The following is a 17,695-nucleotide window of genomic DNA, read 5'->3' as shown; positions in this document are numbered from 1 at the left end:
CCTGTGATGGAAAAAGTACATTTTCAGCAGTTTCTACTCTAGTCGTCAATGTTACATGATCCTTCAGGAATCATTCTAATATGCAGATTTTTTTTGCTCACAAATTATTATTATTATTATTATTATTATTATTATTATTATTATTATTATATATGTTTTCAATTTTGAAAACTGTTGTGCTGCTTAATATTTTTGTGTAAATTTTTATACATTTTATTTTCAGAATTGCTTGATAAATATAAAGTTCAAAAGAATATCATTTTTTTTTTTAAGTGGAAATCTTTTGGACCATTACAAATGTCTTTTCGTTTGATCAGTTTAATGCATGCTTCCTAAATAAAGGTTAATTAAATATTTAAGTAGTATAGTATATGAACTAACATGAATAGAAAGTATATTTTTTGAAGAACTTGCATTTTAAATTGTTTTTTGAATTTTTTTGTATTTTTGAATTTCAAATGAATGGACATTTACTTCCAGAACAATACTTCTGCTCTCTTGAACAGTACTGCAATGTAAATATGCATCCATTAGTGTGATTTAGCTCAGCACTTGTGTGTATGGCTCAATTTACACAGTTACAGGAAGAAACCACACTGTGGTCAGTTGTTAGTAGCTATATAGTAAGTAATAGGGTTGACATATGGCTCGATAGCATAGATTCACCATGGACTTTGATTTCTGTGGTCTAGTTCAGAGATTACTCATGAGTTTGTGTGTTCATGCTTGTGCTTCACCCTTGACTTCAGTAATTAAAATAAAAACGAGTTGGGCTGTTCCCAAACATTGACTCAATCTGACTGTTTTGAGGAACTGTTGCATCACCAGGCAACACCCTGTTAGTTTATCTGTCAGATGAGTTGCGGTAGTCCGGGGGAGTACAGAGAGTCGGACAGGAGCAACAGGGTCAGCTTGAGCTGTAATGATGGATTGCCAGAGCTAGCACAGAGAGCCCATCTGCCTGCAGGCAGGAGCGGATCCACTCAGATGCCCATGGTGTTGCTGACTTCTGTGTGCCTTAGTGAGTCCGCACATGCTAATGTGTTGTTGCTCATCGATAGCCTACAAACAAAAGCCACCTTTCACCTTCCAGCATAGCTCTCGAATCTCAGACGCTGTTTTCAAACTGAGTTCAGGGAGCTGCAGGCAGGTGCTAGGCGGTCCTTGGATCATTTGAGAGAAAGAAAAAAAATGGAGCGGATCCACTCAGATGCCCATGGTGTTGCTGACTTCTGTGTGCCTGAGTGAGATAGAGATTTTACGAAATTATTTTTTTGGGTTTTTAGAATAAAAGTACATTTTTCAATCAAGGATGCATTAAATTGATCAGAAATGACATGTAATGGTGCAAAATAGTTCTTTTGAACTTTCTGATAATCATAATCCTAAAAAAAGGTTTCTATAAAAGTATGTTTTTTACATTGATAATAAGAAGACATTTTGAGCAACAAATCAGCAATGATTTCCGAAGGATCATTTGTCACTGAAGACTGGAGTAATGATGCTGAAAATTCAGTTTTGACATCACAGGAATTAAAATTAATTAAAAGGTAATATTTTTTGTATAATTTCCTTGGACTATGACTGTGTAAAAGGATTGTTTTCTTTGTAATTATAATAACAATGAGTTTAATAATAATTATTAAACAAAATGCAGTCACTGTAGTATTAAACAATTTTTTTACATGCTATGTATGAGTGTTTACACATACATACACATTAATATACATTTACTGTACATATAGCTACCCTCTTTTTTTGCAAGATAATAAAATGTCCTGTACTTTTTCAAGGATTTAACAGCAATACCCAAGTGAATAGTGTAATGCAATAACAAACCCTTTCTGTTTATTAATTGTAACAGAAGAGCTTTTTTAATATAAGCATGACCTTTACTAATCCTTTGATTCCCATCATCTCCACAATATTTGTTGCTTTCACTTGAAGTGGCTGCTGGGATATCAGCATGCTGAGCGTGCCTGTGTGCATTTGATCTAATCGCTGAGAGCAGAGCAATGCGCACGCGCACACACACACACAAACACACACACACACACACACACACACTCCTCTCCTTCACACATCCTCACTGCTCTTTGTTGGAACATTGTAATCAGTGGCCTTCGTTGAATTTACATGCCTTGTTTCCACATCTCTCTTCCCATATATGGATTATTTTTAGCCTTCTTTCTGTGTGTGTGTGTGTGTGTGTGTGTGTGTGTGTGTGTGTGTGTGTGTGTGTGTGTGTGTGTGTTGAGTAGGTCGTAGTTCAGAGCTACTTTAAGGAACAGAGACAGAAAGTGTGTGTGCATTAGAGAGGCACTAGTGTAAACCAGCCAGAGCGAATAAGGAACAGAGCTGCAGGATAAAAGACGTTCAGAGCATATGTGCCAGCTGACACTCGTGCATATGGTATGGTCTGTCTCAAGCACATCAGTTCAACTCTGCTGCATCAGCACACATCACCTCTCCAGGGCCTGACTCTCTTCTGAAACCAGCACATGCGACCCAGCGACAGCCTTGAGATGCATAGGGCTGATGAAGTGTGAGGAAGACAACGGGAATAGCAGGAGATGGTTCACTGTGTAGAGATACCATAATAACTGCCACTGGAATTCTCATATTGAATCCTCAGTTTGCAAAAAACATTATTTGCAGTTTTATAGCCAAGTAGAACTAGTGAAGCGACATATACTTGAGTAAAGAGGACAAGGTGTGTTTCCACATGCAGACATCTCTCTCTGCCATTCATACTGAGACATGCTTGCACTGTAATGAAACCTGTTACCATTTCCTTTCTTCACTACTTTTTTAAAATGTAAAAAGTATTTTACATTTTTATGTGTCTACTTTTTACATTAAATCAGTCGTTCATTGACATACCACATGATATTTTACAACCGGGACTATCATTTCTTGGTTTAAAAAAAAAAAAAAAAAAAAAAAAAACATTTTTAAGAGACTTGTTGACATATTGAGGCCATTTAGGGGTCTTCTGTATAATTTAATTTAATTTTAAGTATTTTTTTAAATATATCTGCATGTTGGTTGCACTACATGACCTTGATATTGCAATCAAATGTTTTTTCAAATATTGTTAAGCTGTGAAACCATTGTTTTTGTAAGAAATGGTAATAAAATATGCTAAACTACTAAATTTTTCTTGTCAATGAAAATAGAAATTAATGGTGTTTTAACTGTATTTTCATCATAATGACAGTTGTCAGCTTTTTTATATTTATGCCCCTCCCCCCTAATAAAAATTCAGAAATTAAAAGCGTTCTCACCCTGTAAAAGGTGTATTCACAAGGTGTATGTAACATGCATTTATTTATTTGTCACACTTTATTTAAGGTCCAATTCTTGCCATTAACAAACCATCAACTACAACTTTTACCTCAAACTTCTAATTTGCTGCTTATTAATAGTTAGTAAGGTAGTTATTAGGACGTAGCAGATAACGCTTGAGTATAGAGGCCAATTCTCACTATTAACTAGTTGCTTATTAGCATGCCTGTTATTAACATATTGGCTTTTTATTAAAACTTATTAGCACATTTTCTGCATGACCATATTCTACACCCCTTATCCCTAAACCTAACCGCTACATTTATTTTACTTATCAATTTATTAACTACTTAAATTTCTTAGTTTATCTTTTTACTTATTTTTGCAGTGAATCAATAGATCCAGACACACGTGCACACAAAATGAACGTCTTTACAGAATATGCATTATGGATGAACTATCCTTTTAAGATCCTCTCTAATCTTTTCTATTAACTAGTTTCATCTCAACTAATTTTTACGAAAGACAGCAAGACAGCTGCCTGTAATTTCACAACACACAGGCACTAATCTAAATTCATGATTATTTCTTTACTCATCAAGGCTCTTGTTTATTTAGCTTGATTCTTTTTATTCACACTAAGGCATTAGATAAACAAATGATCTCTCGTTCACCAGAGAGAAGCGCTCATACACTGAGATCACTCGTACCTTGTGACTGACATCACCTGCCTTTGCTTAGTCTCTTTCTTCCTCTCCCTCCCATCAGGCTGTTGTCTTCCTCCCACAGTTGATCAGCATCTTAATGGTTTTCTGTTGTTTATGCCTGTCCAAACAGAGCTCTCATTAATGAATCTAGGCTGGTGAAGTGTGAATCAAAAAGGATGATCAAAGGTCACTCGAGCTATGGAGGCCCTGAAGCCCCCGCACCTGTGGGCAGCATCACATGATTTTCATATTCTCCGCCACCCCTGCACTTCCTGTGAAGTCACTGCAGAGCCGATCACCTTTAATTCGCTCTTTTGTTTCAACACGATTGTTCTTCAACCCCCTGCAATTTACTTCCATCTATAAATCTTTCTATATTTACGGCGGTAGTTAATTGCTAGGTAACTGGTATCCCAGCAACATCGGAATGCTTTCTGATCCTTGACCAGCGAGTGCAGGTTTCACTCTGGTCTCTTTCTATGTGAAGTGGCCATTGGCCTTTTCATATGAGCACCTATGTGGTTTTGAGAGCAAGGAGGGCGATAATGACACGCAGTGGCTTGTTTGTGCCATAAGCAGACGCAAAAACCTCTAGGTCTAGGAGTATTTAAAATGGAATTCCCCATCAGCCACTGGAAGTGAAACTCATTTTGCACTGTGTCAACATGTTCATGTTTGAGTATCGTAACATTTAATGGACATGTCTTATTCTCTTTGTCTTTCCCTCTCTTTGTTCCTTCTCTCTCTCTCTCTCCAGACTGTTCAGTTTGTCCAAGGGATCTTTGTGGAAAAGTATGACCCCACAATAGAAGACTCATACAGAAAGGCAAGTTTTGCATCATTTTTATTGTGCTTAAGTTGTCAAACCAATGTCTTTTTAATGCTTTCCAGACTCAAAACCCAATTTATTGTTTTCTTACCTTTTCCTAGCCCAACACATTCTTTACAGTAACACACAAAATGGACTTATCCAAATATAGTTAGTCTTTTTTTTTTTTTTTTGGTAGGAACCATGAAGTAAGCCATACTACTTTTATAATCGATTGAATTAAATACCTTATACCTTATATATATATATATATATATATATATATATATATATATATATATATATATATATATATATATATATATATATATATATAGTATATATATATATATATATATAGATATAGTATATATATATAATTTTTTTTTTTTTTTTTAAATAAGTAAAGAAGTAATTAAGACTATGATTGGACATCTCACATTTGCTATACGTTCAGACCAGTTTTGGGGAGTAACTAGTTACATGTAATGGAATTATGTAATTTAATTACTAAATAAATGTAATTGTAATCAGTTACAGCTAATGAGATTTAAAAATGTGTAATTAAATTCAATGATGTGTAATTGATTACAATTTTTTTTCCCACACACACACACACAAAGATTTAATTGATTCCATTGACTGCTTTAAAATGAGACACCAATGTTTCAGGAGTTTAGGACACCGAATAGAACACATGCTCATTCGATAACTGTTAAATATCCTATTTGGGTTTATGTGGATGCTTTATTTATTTTTATGATTAACTGTTTATTCCAAGGCATTGTTAGATACAAGTGTTTCCTGTCACAGCTATGCAAAGATTTTATTTCAAAAACCGTATCATAGCTATTAAACTATATCTTATGATTTTAAATCTGTATTTAACCTCAGAATGATCTCAAAGTAAGTCTGATTTTGTGGTGGCTGTGCTTTAAATAAAATTATTATAATCTTAATTCAAGTGATGAAGGGTTTTTTTGGTAGTGTGAGTGTTATGTGTTTTGATTTTTATTCAAGGTTAACCCTGCCATGTTTGAAAATCATTAACCGTTGAAATCTTTAGAAATTTAGAAAAGTAATCAAATGTAATAAGTTACATTACTTCAGTTTCATTACTATAAAGTAATTGAAATAGCTACACTGCTTATTACATTTAAAATAGGGTAACTTGTAATCAAACTTACCTTCTCAGCACTGGCTATGACTTATCTCACAATATGCAAATGTTTTCTGTTACGACAGTGGGATTTAATATTTCTGAATACGTCTCCGTTTCAAATAACGTAATTTATATCCCACAATTGCAACTTTATTTCTTGCAGTTGTGACATTATACTCTAGTTTGTGACTTTATATCTAGGTGTGGTGACGTTATTAAATTTCTGAATCTGAAAAAAAAAAAAAGATCCATTGTCTATAACGATCCATTGACAACTTAAGCCAATTGCAAAACCTATGTGGGAAAACTTTTCACCCTCGCATGAAATCCCCCAATTTTTGTGGGTGAAAAAGGTAATTTCAGTAGGAATCCACATGGGATTCCTACTGAAATTTACTTTTTCACAAACAAAAATTTGCAGAACATTGGTAAATGTGGTCATACCTGAAGGTTTCCATTTAAACTGACACTTGAATTAACAACAAAAGACAAAAAATGTCATTGGATCAGCCACAAATGTGAAATAACCAATACATACAAAATATATTCTATATTTATATCCCAAATTGTTAAACAACCTACAGTTACACCAGACCCAAATGGTGCAGCTTTTGCATGAAAACTAAATTGCTCCCATTGCAATCAATAAAGCTATCTATGATCAATGAACTGGAAATGCCCATCTGTGACAGTTTGCTGACTATAAATAAATTTCTGCTTATGTAAAATTTTTTCCAATTGCAATGCAGGTATATCATGACAGAATCTCTTATCATTTGACACATTTCTACAGGATGTAGTATGTACTCCGTCCCACCCTAGTAACACACGTCAAAGAAAACGCTGTGTGTGTGTGTTTGTGGGATGTCTCAGACTGCTGTGTTCGATGATGTTTATATTTTAATGGCCTCTGTCCAAGGCCTTGAGACAAAGGCTGTGTCTAAAAATGAACCTACACTCAAACAGTAAAAGGAAGTCCCATCTTGACCAGCACCTCCCTTCCTCGCTGTTGCTTACGCTGCTGTCCCATGGGCACTTCCTGTAGCCGAGGCTTACGTACAGTACCACATTTTATTAGTGCAGATTTTATTCCTTGTGTATACAGAGGCACTAAATATATTTAATCATTTTAAATCCTTAAGTTGCACTTAATATTGAATTTCACTTTTATTACATTCAATGATGAAATAGCAACACAGTGTTTATAAATCATTTAAACCATAGTGGATATGTGAAGTCGGTTCAACTACAAACCTACAAAACTATGAACAGGTTTCTATTCATAGTAGACTATTTTGATATTTAAATGTTAAAAATTGAAGGCACAATAGGGTTGTGTTATAGTCTTTGTGTGTAATAATCCCCTATAAAGGTTGTTTTTTTGATGCCAGTAAGTTTGTTGTTGATTTTCTGTTGTGTCTGTGTCTTTGCAGCAAGTGGAGGTGGATGGACAGCAGTGTATGTTGGAAATTCTGGATACTGCCGGAACGGTAAGATAGTTTGTGATCAGAGCTTTGTTTAATAACTTACATGCATCTATGTATTTCAAATAGTTAATGATTTTTCAATTCACTCATACTGTGCCATGAAACTGGTGTTTAAATGTCCTTTGACGTCACAGCCGAGATAAAATCTTGTATGGTAGCTGCCGGTATCAGTGTACAGTAAGTCATCCATGTTAACTTTTAACAAACAGCCTGGAGATTAAATGGATGGTTTGAAATCCATGGGATTAAAACCTTAAAATAAACAAATCAGACATTTATAAATCATTTCTAAATCAGATTTTTGTAAATCATTCACATTTGTGAGCTGGTGCTGATTGACTGTAGCACAACTAAATGTGTTACATTTGCCTCCGGTCTCCCCCTACTGTAAGTTAAGTGAGAAATAAGTGTGTACATGTGCATCCTCATACAGGTGCAGGTTTTAGAGAGCGATTTCGTCCCCTGTGGGGGGATAAGGACATCTTTCCAGTTCTGCAAGCCCCTGTTTTACAACTCTGAGTTGTGGTGACAGATGGTGAATGTTGTCCTTGGGCTCTCTGCCCCAGAATGGAGCCACAGTCAAATGAAACCAAGCCAAAGAAGCTGAGAATATTCCTGTCAGAGATGTGAACTACAAATTGGCTACAGTTTTTGTACAGTAGAAATGGCACTTGCTCTGAAATGGTCAAAGTATTATTCAATCTAGTCCAAAAAAGCAGACTCCAGAACATAATCTCAACTGAAATTAGCTGAGTTGAAACCAGAATTGTGAGCAGGATTGCTTTAAACTACAAACTTTAAACAATAACCGTTAAAGTCAGTCTGCAAATGGCATAAGGCATAGTTAAAATGAACATTCTGAGCCTATATGGCTTGGAACACAAAAGATGTTTTGATAATTGTTTATGCTGCTCTTTTTCTTGTTATGAAAGTAAATTATAGCCAGCAGCTATCAAGCTGCGAAACATTCTTAAAATATCTTCATGGAAGAAAGAAAGTCTATGCAGTTCTTTGAGTTTGTTTGTGTGGATTTCTCCCCCACAAATCCTGAGCTCATGCCCACTCACTAGCACATTTAATGAGACACTGTTGTGTCCTCTGGAGAGAAAAAATCATTATTCTCCTCCATAGCCTTCCTTTATTAGACATATTATACGTTGCCTTTGACAATCACCTTCATTCTCCATGGGTTTTAGAAGCTCTGACCACATTCAGCACAATGACCCAGAGGAAACAAAGCTGAGGGGCTATTGATGTGCCTCTGGCCTTATTAACCTTATCAGGTCACTTCATGGCACAATGACCCAGAGGAAATATATATATATATTATATATATCTGCTATATACAGAATAAATATATATATATACTATATATATATATAAATAATAAATATAGATATATTCTGCTCGTACAGAATAAATATATATATATATATATATATATATAATAAATAGAATATATATATATATATATTTGTCTTTAATTATGAGGTTTTGTGGAAAAAATAAGTGTTTTTTCAGACTAGTGGAAAGAAAACATCCCAAATGCATTTTTAAGTGTTCCTTTTATAGCGCTTTATCTGTTTGCGTCTGTAGATTTCAATTGCCATACATATCTTTAAAGGCCCTTTTCTCAAAATTAGACTTTTTCTCCTGCACTGAGCCAAATATGTGTGCTTTAATAATACTGACATACACCAAACTTACCCATCTACATTCTGAAGGTTTTTACAGAGGGGTTTGTTTTTATGCAACATTTTATTCCTTAAAAATTGTAAAAATGTATTTTCCCCCTGATCAAAAGAGACTTCCAGTATCACCTCTGTAAAATGAAACAATCATTTTCAACCTGGCTTTATCCAATGTTAAGATTTTTGTTCTAGAAATGTATGTTAATTAGCGCATATTTATACAAAGCCTCATTTGCACATTTAAACGTAACATTGTAAAAACTTGTAATGCAAAAATTTTTGGAATTATTAATGTAATCAGTAATTGCTAATAATATTTATTATCTTTATCAATACTGAAAACAGTTGTGCTGCTGAATGTTTTTGTGGAAACTATTCTTTGATAATTAGAAATTTCAAAAGAGCCGTATCTATTTGAAATGGAAATATTTTGAAATATTGGAAATGTCTTTGCTGTTGCTCTTGAGTTTTTGCTAAATACAAATATTACTTTATAAAAAAAAAAAAAAAGGTAAATGTGACCTCAAACTTTTGAATGGAAGGTCCATCCAGTGTTTCCAGATTAAATGCAGAGGGAACACATTTACTTTACAAACGTATTATTTATTAAAATCAAATGATCATTTAAAGTCTCATCATGTTTGTGCTTTTGTTATTTATTTTTCTTTTTTTACATTGTTTCAGTTATAATTCAGTTATATAATAACTATAATAAACCAGTAGTTTTTGTACAGTATGTTGGTATCGTATGGGTTATTTCATATTTATAGACAGTGTTACTTCAAAAAAGCTGCTCTGTACTCACTATGAATTTGTGTTTTAGAGATTTTTTTAAACATTTTGTCTGTCAGTACCTCAACTCCCCCAGACACTACCTGAACACTTCTCCTCATCACTTCACCTCCTCTTTCTCCTCCACTCAGGAACAATTCACAGCCATGAGGGACCTGTACATGAAGAACGGCCAGGGCTTTGCACTAGTATACTCCATAACAGCACAGTCCACCTTCAACGACCTGCAGGACTTGAGAGAACAGATTCTGCGGGTCAAAGACACGGATGATGTGAGTCTTGTCCATCTCCAGAAACTCAACCTCAGTGTCTGCTGCCCTGCCTTTAGCTTTCATCTCACCCTTTTTCACACTCACCCTGAGCCCTCATGCTCGCCATCGTCAATAAGGGTGACCTTTCGGCTGTGAAGAGGCTCGTCTTTGTTGACAGAAGACCAGAGTTTTTCCCTTCTTGTCCACCTCTCTGTGTTTGACAGCACTGGTTGGGCAAGCAAACAGTTTGCTAGCTGAGTTTACTTAGTGTTTATTTTGATTGCTTTCTGGTTTATCGCAATTCCAGAAATATTATCGCTGGAGGTTGCTAATAGGCATAATGATAAGTTTTTGTTTTTCTTAAACTAACATGACCACAAATAGTAATTTTTTTTAAAGACTGCATGAATCATACTCGCTGAGAATCAACAACATTCAGTGAAAATGATTGACTTCCTATTGCAAAGATAACTGTGTGTGAATGTCCCTTAAGATATAGTGTCTTTTGTCACAAAGTCGGACTAGGCTTGGATTGAACTGCGGCCAAGTTTGTTAGGAGGAAAAAAATCTGTGTGAAAGGTGTGTGTGTGTGTGTGTGTGTGTGTGTGTGTGTGTGTGTATAAGAACTCATTCTAAACGGTTTCTGAGAAAGATGATCATGTGACGACCTCAGTTGACCTGCACTATTTCTGTCCACTTCCTCAACTCTGCTGTTTAACACAAGACGTTTCGGGTAATTAATTCTGCCTGGGCTACTTGCTTATTTTTTTTTTCATGTACACAATATCTCAACTTTCTTGTTGCTTTGAAAGTATTTGCTGAAATCAAATGTAAATGCTTTGTCTCATAGTTTCACTTCTGCTATTATATCTGGAGTGTCTCTCAGCTGAAAAACTGAGATTTGTGTGGGAGTTTTTAGCTGCGTTTGTGGAATTGTATGCAAATATGAATGCATCTGAAGCCTTGAAATGACCAAAGGGGTTTTCGGCTATCTCTTCCTCCCCCCTCTTTTTCCCTCTTTTGCAGTATCTTTTTCAATTAAGGAATTACAACAGCTTTTGCAAACTGCGGCCCCTTAAGAACGATTTCTGCTAATATAGCAACACAGTTTCTGCTAATGCCTCTAAATAGTTCCCTAGATGAAAAACAGATAGAGAAGTTGGAAATGATGACCATGTAAACTTATATTTTAAGTGTTTTTGTGTATGAAATGTGTGCTGAAAATGCAAATGAATTGTCACTTCTTCTCAAAAAGACATTCACTTTTTTTGTTCTAATCCCTAAACCACTTGATTTCTTTGTCCTTAAGTGACTCATTTAAATCTGAAAACTCAGTCGATGTGTTTCTCTTCAGGTGCCAATGATCCTGGTGGGTAATAAGTGTGATCTGGAAGACGAGAGGGTGGTCGGGAAGGAACAGGGCCAGAATCTCGCCCGTCAGTGGAATAGCTGTGCTTTCCTGGAGTCCTCTGCAAAGTCCAAGATTAACGTCAATGAAGTGAGAATGACTTCCAGATAGAAAATAAGGCCTCTTTTTACCCATTATGTTATAAAAAGTCACATATTTCATGTTAAAGCAGAGTTTTTACAATGTAAGACCTTACTGAATGATTTATTTCTTAGAATACATGGTAACACTTTAGTAGAGACCAATTCTCACATTTAACTAGTTGCTTATTATCATGCATATTATTAACATATTGGTAACATTAACATATTCTGCATGACCATATTCTACATCCCTAATCCTACCCAATACCTAAACTTAACAGCTACCATAATAACTGTTAATAAGCATCAAATTAGGAGTTTGAGGCAAAATCATAGTTAATGGCATGAATTTGGCCTTAAAAATGTGACTGAATACATGGCTACTTTTTAATTGATGCCAATAGAGAATGTTTATAAATGGTGTAGAAACAATTTTCACTAAGGAAAATTATTGGAAATGAATTAAACGTGACATTTTGAACATTTTGAAATTTCTTGTAACTTAAAAAAAATATATATATATATATATATATATATATATATATATATATATATATATATATATATATATATATATATCACACATTATATAAATATATTGTATGGCTTCTACCAGCAGGGGCAGTTTTTTTATACTAAAATATAAAATAATTCCTAAAATATTTTTTTAATTAATTTTTTTTTAAATGAAGTATAATTTATAATTATAATGTAATGTAATGCACAGTGTTTTATATTTTAGTTTATTTATTTTTTGTTACCTTGATCACTGAACACACAGATCTTGTTTTTCTTACTGTAAACTGTTTACCGCAGAATGCTCTCATATAAGCTTTTCCATTATTGTTTTCTTAATATTAGAAATATTTAAATCTGGGAATTGAGAGGTGAATCTAAAAGGGTGTTTTTAATCTTGGGTAAAGCTTCATTCAGTAGGCTGTGTATGGGCATGATTATTTTCCCCCAGTCTTTTATCAGTTGGGGTCAGGCTTTGTTTGTCTTCTGACATGTCTGTGCTGGCGTCACCATGGAGGTGCTTCTCTCTGCTGAGGTCTCAGAACAGTGTCATTGTCAGCTAGTGATATCTCTCCATGAAAGCGTAGACACACATTAGCAAAGCAGGCAGTCAGCTGCAATGCTCGGACACAGAGCGTCCTTTTGTGAGCAGCACGACTCTTCCTACATGACATAGAGCTGCTTTGAGTTCAGTCAGTCAAAAAACGACAATCCAGGTGGTTATAGCACCGGTATGGCAGTGTGTAAGGAGAACTGAGTGAGCACAGAGTCATATGAAACCCCTGTGCTGGTCTTGAGTCAGTCCTGTAGTTTATGAGAGGTTACTGGAAGGCAGAAGGTGCTGATTTTAAGTCTTAAGCTTTTTTTTTTTTTTTTTTTTTTATCCCGCTTGGGCGTTGCTCCAGGATTACATTTACTTGTGTCAAAGCACAGACCTGCATCATCATTAGTCTCAGACTCTCCCGTAAGCGAAATCCAGATACCGATTTAAAGGATCCTTGGTTGGAGCTCTCTCAATAAGATAATGAGGAACTTCAGCTGCAAGTGACCACAGTCAAAGGGATTCATCACTTTCAGTTAATGCAGCCAGAGCGATTTACTTTTCACAAGCTTTCATGTTTCTTCTCAGTCACAAGTTACAAGGCGCTTTTTCTCATTTTTGAAGCCCAAAATGACTCAAAATCCACTAATAATCAGTACAGAGTAAAAAACAGTAGGAAACGACACATCTGTAAATATTTTAGTTCAAAAAAACTGATTTGCATTACTATGCATTACTATCTTTTGCGTCACCAATATAAGAAATATATTTAAAAAAAAAAATTATTTCACACATTCCAGACGGGTTGTTGTTTAACAACGGTTGATACTGCTTTGTTTGAAACAAGTTTCATTGGTGGATCAAAATACATTTTCAAAAAAAAAAAAATAAGAAAAAATATATATATTTATTTTAGTGATAAGTATATGATTTATTTGAGTTTTATATGGAAAGTTGAAAAACCATGCCAAAATCCAATTAGACAGGAAATTACAGGATTAGAAAGGAAATTTGGTGCTGCCAGGGCTTTCTCTCTCTGACACTGAATTGCATCTGAATCTTTTGCAGCTTTCCATTCAGTGAATGAAAGACAAAAGCCATTTATTGATTTGAAGGGGTTTAGGCAAGTCCATTTGCTCGGTTATTCCGCACAAGTTTGCTACTTTGTGCTGATTGTCAAAACCTTTTGGTGCATCCTGTACAGTACGTCTGCATCTGTTTATCTGGCGTAACTGAGATCATCTCTTGTTCTGGATGGAAAAGAATGGATTATGAGCTTATCCTTCTCAACACACATCCCAAATCTGCCTCTCTACACGACACATGGTAGCAGAGTTCTTAGTACAAATCCTGCTATATTACCGGTGTTGTTTAACGTCAGCAGCAAACATTCAGTTGTGTTTCTGTCTGCTACAATATCTTATTACCAGAGGGTCGTTGTGTAAAAGCTGCAGATGTTGTGTGGAACTGACTGATGATGCAGGAGCTGGTTTTCCCCTCTGGGAGCTGCAAACATCACACCTCCGACTGAGTGATTTCTATCTGTTTCAGGCTAGAGCGCTAGTTTTAAAAACACCATCTGAGTTGGAAGCTTGGTTTTGTGGTTTTGCTATAAATCTGATCTTATTGCCACAAAGCAGAGGACATATGGATTCCACACATCATTAGACATGCAAATAAAATTAGTGTAACGATAACTCTGATTGGTTAGTAGGGGTGTGTCATGGTGACTTGACTTCCTATCATAACTGAAAGATATTACAACAGAAAAGCCTCAGATAAAAACTTAAAGTCCACATGAAAGCTGTTTGTGTTGTACTTGAGGAATTTAACATATTTATGAGTTAAACAGCCTTCGATTTTTACCTTTACGTCAATGGGAAATAATTGAAAAATGTTGGGTCATTGGATCATGGTCTTAATATGACAGGTTTATTGTTTTTGTTTGTTTTGTTGTTTGGTTTTGTTTTTGTTTGTGTTTCTTGTTTTGTCTTGTTTCTTGTTTTGTTTTTTGGCTTTGTGTTTGTTTTGTACTTGTTTGGCTTCGTTTTGTTTATAGTTTTTTTGTGTGTTTTGGTTTGGGTTTTATTGTGCTTTGTTTATTTTCTAAATGATTATTTCAACAGTAAAAATTACTTAGCACACTTTTTTTGTTTGTTTTGGGGTATTTGTTTTGTGCTTTGTGTTTTGTTTTGGTTTCTTTGGTTTTTGTGGTGTTGTTTTGTTTTTATTTTGTTTTTATTATATAAATTATTTAAACAGTAAAAACTACTTTGCATAATATGCATTGAATAGCAAATATTTCATGTTCACTCTACAAAACTGTTTTGTAGCTAAAGTGACACTTTAAAGGACAGGTTGACTACCTAATAGTGAATTCTGAGACACATCTAGTCTGATGGCACATGTATGTATTCACTGACAAAAGTTTTTGTGTGTGTGTGTGCGTCTGTGCAGATCTTCTATGACCTGGTCCGGCAAATCAACAGGAAAACTCCAGTACCTGGAAAGGCACGCAAAAAGTCCACCTGCCAGCTGCTCTAATATACAGCTGTCCTTTTGCTCTGAGCCAGGTAGGATCTCAGTTATGTTTGGCTAAGCAGAAATGATTGACAGCTCATCACAATCAATGGTCTTTTTTTTAGATTTTGGTTATAGAAACCATTGAAAAATGGGTTCTGTTTAGATCTAAATGTAATTTTTTTATTTTCTGTCTTCCTGCAGGTCTGATTTACTGCTGTGTCTTTCAGCAGTGCCAGCATTCCGACGTTACTAAAACCTAACATCGAATGGACTTTCCTATGTGGTGATGCCCCTTTAACAAACCAACCAACCAACCAACAACCAACCAACCAATGGATTCAAGGCTACAGTACCATGACAGTTTTTTGCACATAGATAACCATCATCACTTTCCAATGTCACGAGAAAGAGATTTTTACATATAAATATATAAATATATATTCTAACTGTATGCAACTGAATAAAACAATTAAATGAATACAGAGCTAGACAAAAATAATTGTAAAAAATATGGAGCCTACACGCAGTGTTATTGCTGACGGAGACAGCCACCGTTGTAAATGTAAGGAGGGAATGTCTAACCAGGCTGTGCACGTTGCCATGGCAATTACAATGATATTTATAAGCACCACTATTTTAGCCGGAGAGGAGAGGAAGTCCAAAGAACTCCTATTAAACCATTCTTACAGCTAACTTTCACTCTTTTTTTTTTCTTTTTTCTTTTTTTTAATTAATATTTTTTAACTTTGTTTTGCTTTTATTCTAAACCTGATTTCTTTCTCTTCTGCCTTTTTCTCTTTTATAAAATTACTAGATTTTTGCTCTATGGAGATGTTATATTCACAACAGCTATTGAGTTTTACTGTAGGAAAAGCCTGTGGATACAAGTGATGTACATGTAAAAAGTTAAAAAATATAATTTTTTTTCTCACCATCATTGTCCTTAGCCTCAGATGTTGCCTTCAAATACCTTTTTTTCTTTTTCTTGATTTTTCCTTAGGATTAATTTCCATGATCTTAGGTGCATCTCATACATCATGCCAGGTTTCTTTGTTTTGTTTACAAAGAAATTTGTACAGCAGGCTTTTTTTTTTTTTTTCAAAAAGGGGTATTAAAAAAAGGGGTTTGACTGTTAAGTTTTAGTATCCGCCTGAAGCTCATCTTTTGGATGGTCTCATAATAAATAGTCAAAACCAACTTGACAAAGCTGATCCTGATCAAATGTAGGACATAAGTACATTATATATTTTAAAGAATTGGGGTTTTTAATACACAGGAAAAACAAAATGTACAACAAACTATACTCAAACATTGCCCTTGTCCCCTTGCTTGCTGATGCATCTGGTTTAAACCGAGGATATGAAAAACCAAATATTGGATCCTGTCAGTAAAGAGTGAGGAAAAGATGTCTGTTAGTGACTGTTTCGACTTTGTAATAATTTGCCCTGTTTTCTGTCTTCGTTACTGTTGGATTAACTGAATGTGGGGGTGTGGGGACTTTGTGTTAAGCGATAAAAAAAAAAAAAATGGGAAGAATTGATTAAAAAAATTAAATTAATTAATTTTACATCAGCTGCAATCATAAAGAGTGTTCGTGAAAGAGCCGAATGCGCAGTTGTAGCATTCGATGCTGGTCTCTACAAACATCGAAATGACTCTTTACAGCGTGCAGCATGCGGTATGTACACGTAATGAATTGTTTATGAATGCTTTGAGGATTTGCACTGTGTAAAGTGAAGAACACGCCTCCTAGGGAGTGTCCGAGCAGCAGCGGACACAGGTTAACATTACGAGTCGTGTGGTGTACTGCAAGCAAATGCCTTGATGCTTTTTAGGATTTGAGGGTGGGGAAAAAAACCTGAAGAAAATAAAAACTTCATGTGAGGACCAGGACTGAGACGGAGGCGCAGTGTTTAAAATTCAACATCGGCTGCTTCTGATGGGTCAAGGGTGGGTGGGTGTCCATGTGTCAACTTAAAAGCCTTAATTAAAAGTGGTGCAATTTTGTATAACCGATCATCTGTAGTTTAATAAATTGGATTGCCATGCAAGGGCTCCCAAGAAGCCAGTTTTTGCCACTTGAATGTTTTGTGTATTGTTTCAGCATTTTCTGTCAGACCAATAAAAAAAAAAAAAAACCGTTCAGGTCGCTCTCTACCATGATGGCACGTTTGCTGCAAAGGTATTCGGATCTGATTGAGACTGAATCAGAAAAATGGAGGAAAAAAAAGAAGTCTGGTATTTGGTGCATGGACTAGAAGGAAAAGGATGACAGGATGACTGGCATCTTTCACTTCCCAGAAACATAATGGATGGGTTCTGGCAATATGGTTTTCTGCAGACGAAAAATAATGGTCTTGTATATGTGTACTGCAGTGCTTTATCCACTGATGAAATGTTTTAGATGCCGTCTGTGGTCTAACCTGTAATTTCAGACC

General features: G+C 35.2%; 1 protein-coding gene across 3 annotated transcripts in view; it reads left to right on the top strand.

Moving 5' to 3' along the window:
* The window catches only part of rap1b (RAP1B, member of RAS oncogene family), a 50,054-nt gene extending 32,654 nt beyond the window's left edge, over positions 1-17,400 (top strand). For all 3 annotated transcript variants that reach the window (XM_042722119.1, XM_042722121.1, XM_042722120.1), the window contains 6 exons: positions 4,753-4,821; positions 7,399-7,455; positions 10,067-10,207; positions 11,541-11,684; positions 15,192-15,307; positions 15,459-17,400. In XM_042722119.1, the coding sequence (XP_042578053.1) occupies positions 4,753-4,821; positions 7,399-7,455; positions 10,067-10,207; positions 11,541-11,684; positions 15,192-15,278 (498 nt within the window). In that variant the 3' untranslated portion in view covers positions 15,279-15,307; positions 15,459-17,400. The remainder of the gene's footprint in view (positions 1-4,752; positions 4,822-7,398; positions 7,456-10,066; positions 10,208-11,540; positions 11,685-15,191; positions 15,308-15,458) is intronic.
* Positions 17,401-17,695: the final 295 nt, after the last annotated feature.

This window comes from Cyprinus carpio, chromosome B4, assembly GCF_018340385.1.
Source record: "Cyprinus carpio isolate SPL01 chromosome B4, ASM1834038v1, whole genome shotgun sequence".
NCBI classification, from domain to species: Eukaryota; Metazoa; Chordata; class Actinopteri; order Cypriniformes; family Cyprinidae; genus Cyprinus; species Cyprinus carpio.
This window is presented reverse-complemented; position numbering and strand designations above follow the sequence as displayed.